The sequence below is a fragment of the Limulus polyphemus genome, unplaced genomic scaffold (assembly GCF_000517525.1).
Source record: "Limulus polyphemus unplaced genomic scaffold, Limulus_polyphemus-2.1.2 Scaffold3425, whole genome shotgun sequence".
Classification (NCBI taxonomy): domain Eukaryota; kingdom Metazoa; phylum Arthropoda; class Merostomata; order Xiphosura; family Limulidae; genus Limulus; species Limulus polyphemus.
Genome location: NW_013669035.1, coordinates 102397 through 104069, shown reverse-complemented (window position 1 = coordinate 104069; position 1673 = coordinate 102397). Strand labels below are relative to the sequence as shown.

The 1673-nt window shown below is 33.7% G+C and overlaps 1 protein-coding gene across 4 annotated transcripts in view; it reads right to left on the bottom strand.

Moving 5' to 3' along the window:
* Window positions 1-1673, bottom strand: part of LOC106469322 (tyrosine-protein kinase PR2-like) — a 62166-nt gene that overhangs the window by 20558 nt on the left and 39935 nt on the right. For all 4 annotated transcript variants that reach the window (XM_013929812.2, XM_022397816.1, XM_022397817.1 and 1 more), the window contains exons 7-8: window positions 1144-1270; window positions 830-979 (exon numbers count right to left, since the gene is read on the bottom strand). In XM_013929812.2, coding sequence (XP_013785266.1) covers window positions 830-979; window positions 1144-1270 — 277 coding nt within the window. The remainder of the gene's footprint in view (window positions 1-829; window positions 980-1143; window positions 1271-1673) is intronic.

Genomic DNA, 1673 nt, shown 5'->3' with positions numbered 1-1673 from the left:
CTGACGCAACAGTATGTATACACACACATATTTTATATCTGCAAAAAAATATTACATTTTTCTAAAATTCTAATATAGAACAAACTATAAATCTGGTTGAGACCACATTCTAAGTTCAACCTGGTGTATTGCTATCTGTAGGACAACCTGATGGAAGTTATTTACTGTTCCATGAGATAACTGAATTGTGTCCTACTTTACTTTGTGGGAATGTCATTCAACTGTCACAGATATTTTCAGACATGTCAGCCACAGAGAGAAGGTGAATGAATTGTTAATGCAGTTTTAGCTGACTTGTTTCTGTCTTGAGAGACTTAAGACATGCTGATTGTGAGTATTGTAAATTCCATTCAAAAATAAGTACACTTTATTTAAAGATGTCCTTTGCTATACACAGTTAATTCATTTACATTTTTCTTTATTTGTATCCTACCTTGCAACACAATAGTCTGACATCAGTTGACTAGCATTTTTTTTTCATTTGCTCTTTAGACAAAAGTGCTTTATTTTCATTTTAATTTCAACACTACATGTTGTCTTTTCCATTTCAACACTACACATTCTTTGCTATTGGTGCTCTACTTTATAGTCAGACTGCTTAGTGAGATATGGCAATGGTCAGGTGTTGTGGTACTGCTTAGCGAGATGGCAATGGTCAGGTGTTGTGGTACTGCTTAGCGAGCCATTGCCATTCAGGTGTTGTGGTATTGCTTAGCGAGATGGCAATAGTCAGGTGTTGTGGTACTGGTCAGATGTTCCAGATATATAACATCAGTTTTATACTTTTTGTATTGCCAATGTTTCAGCATAAAAGACTAATAACACTTACCTCAGGTAGCAACTGAAGAATATCAGAAAACTTTGGTCTTTTGTTGGCATCGTGTTGCCAACATTTCAACATTAAGGAGTAATATTCTTTAGGACAACAATCAGGTTGTTCAAGTCGTTGATAGCTGGGCTCATCAATTGCTTCCAGAATCTGATAGAACATAACATTTTTATCCTGAGATAATTATTTTGTCCTGTATTAGACAAAAAATCTACTTAATAAGATTATGTTATCTGTCCTGTATTTTAGACATCAATTGATGTATTATACAATGTACAAATTCTTGGGTCCTGATTATAACTTAAATAACCAACCTGCTGTCCTGTTAAAGCAGCCCAGGGTTGAAAACCATAGCTAAAAATTTCCCACAAAGTTACGCCATATGCCCAGACATCACTAGCAGACGTAAACCTCAAGTAGTTTATACATTCAGGTGCACACCTTATAAAGGAAAACAATAACCATAAATAGTTTATACATCTGGTCAGGTGCACAATAACCGTAAACAATTAATACATCTAATCAGGTGCACATCTTATAAAGGAAAACAATAACAAACACTAAGCATTAGCAGTTTGTACATTTGGACCATATCTGCTAAAAAAATAAGAAATAGATGATGTAGTTTATACAATCTGGGTCATATCTGATAAAAACAAAATTTAATCTTTTGAAATAAAACAATTCCAAGCTAAAGATAACAATAATGGTAAACTAATAATATGCATTGTCCGAAGAATAGGTTCATATACCAAACAGTTGTGTGACATGTCTAAGAACTAGCTAAATAACCGTATTTTTCGGAATATAAGATGCACCCTTATTTTGAAGACAAAGTTTTTGG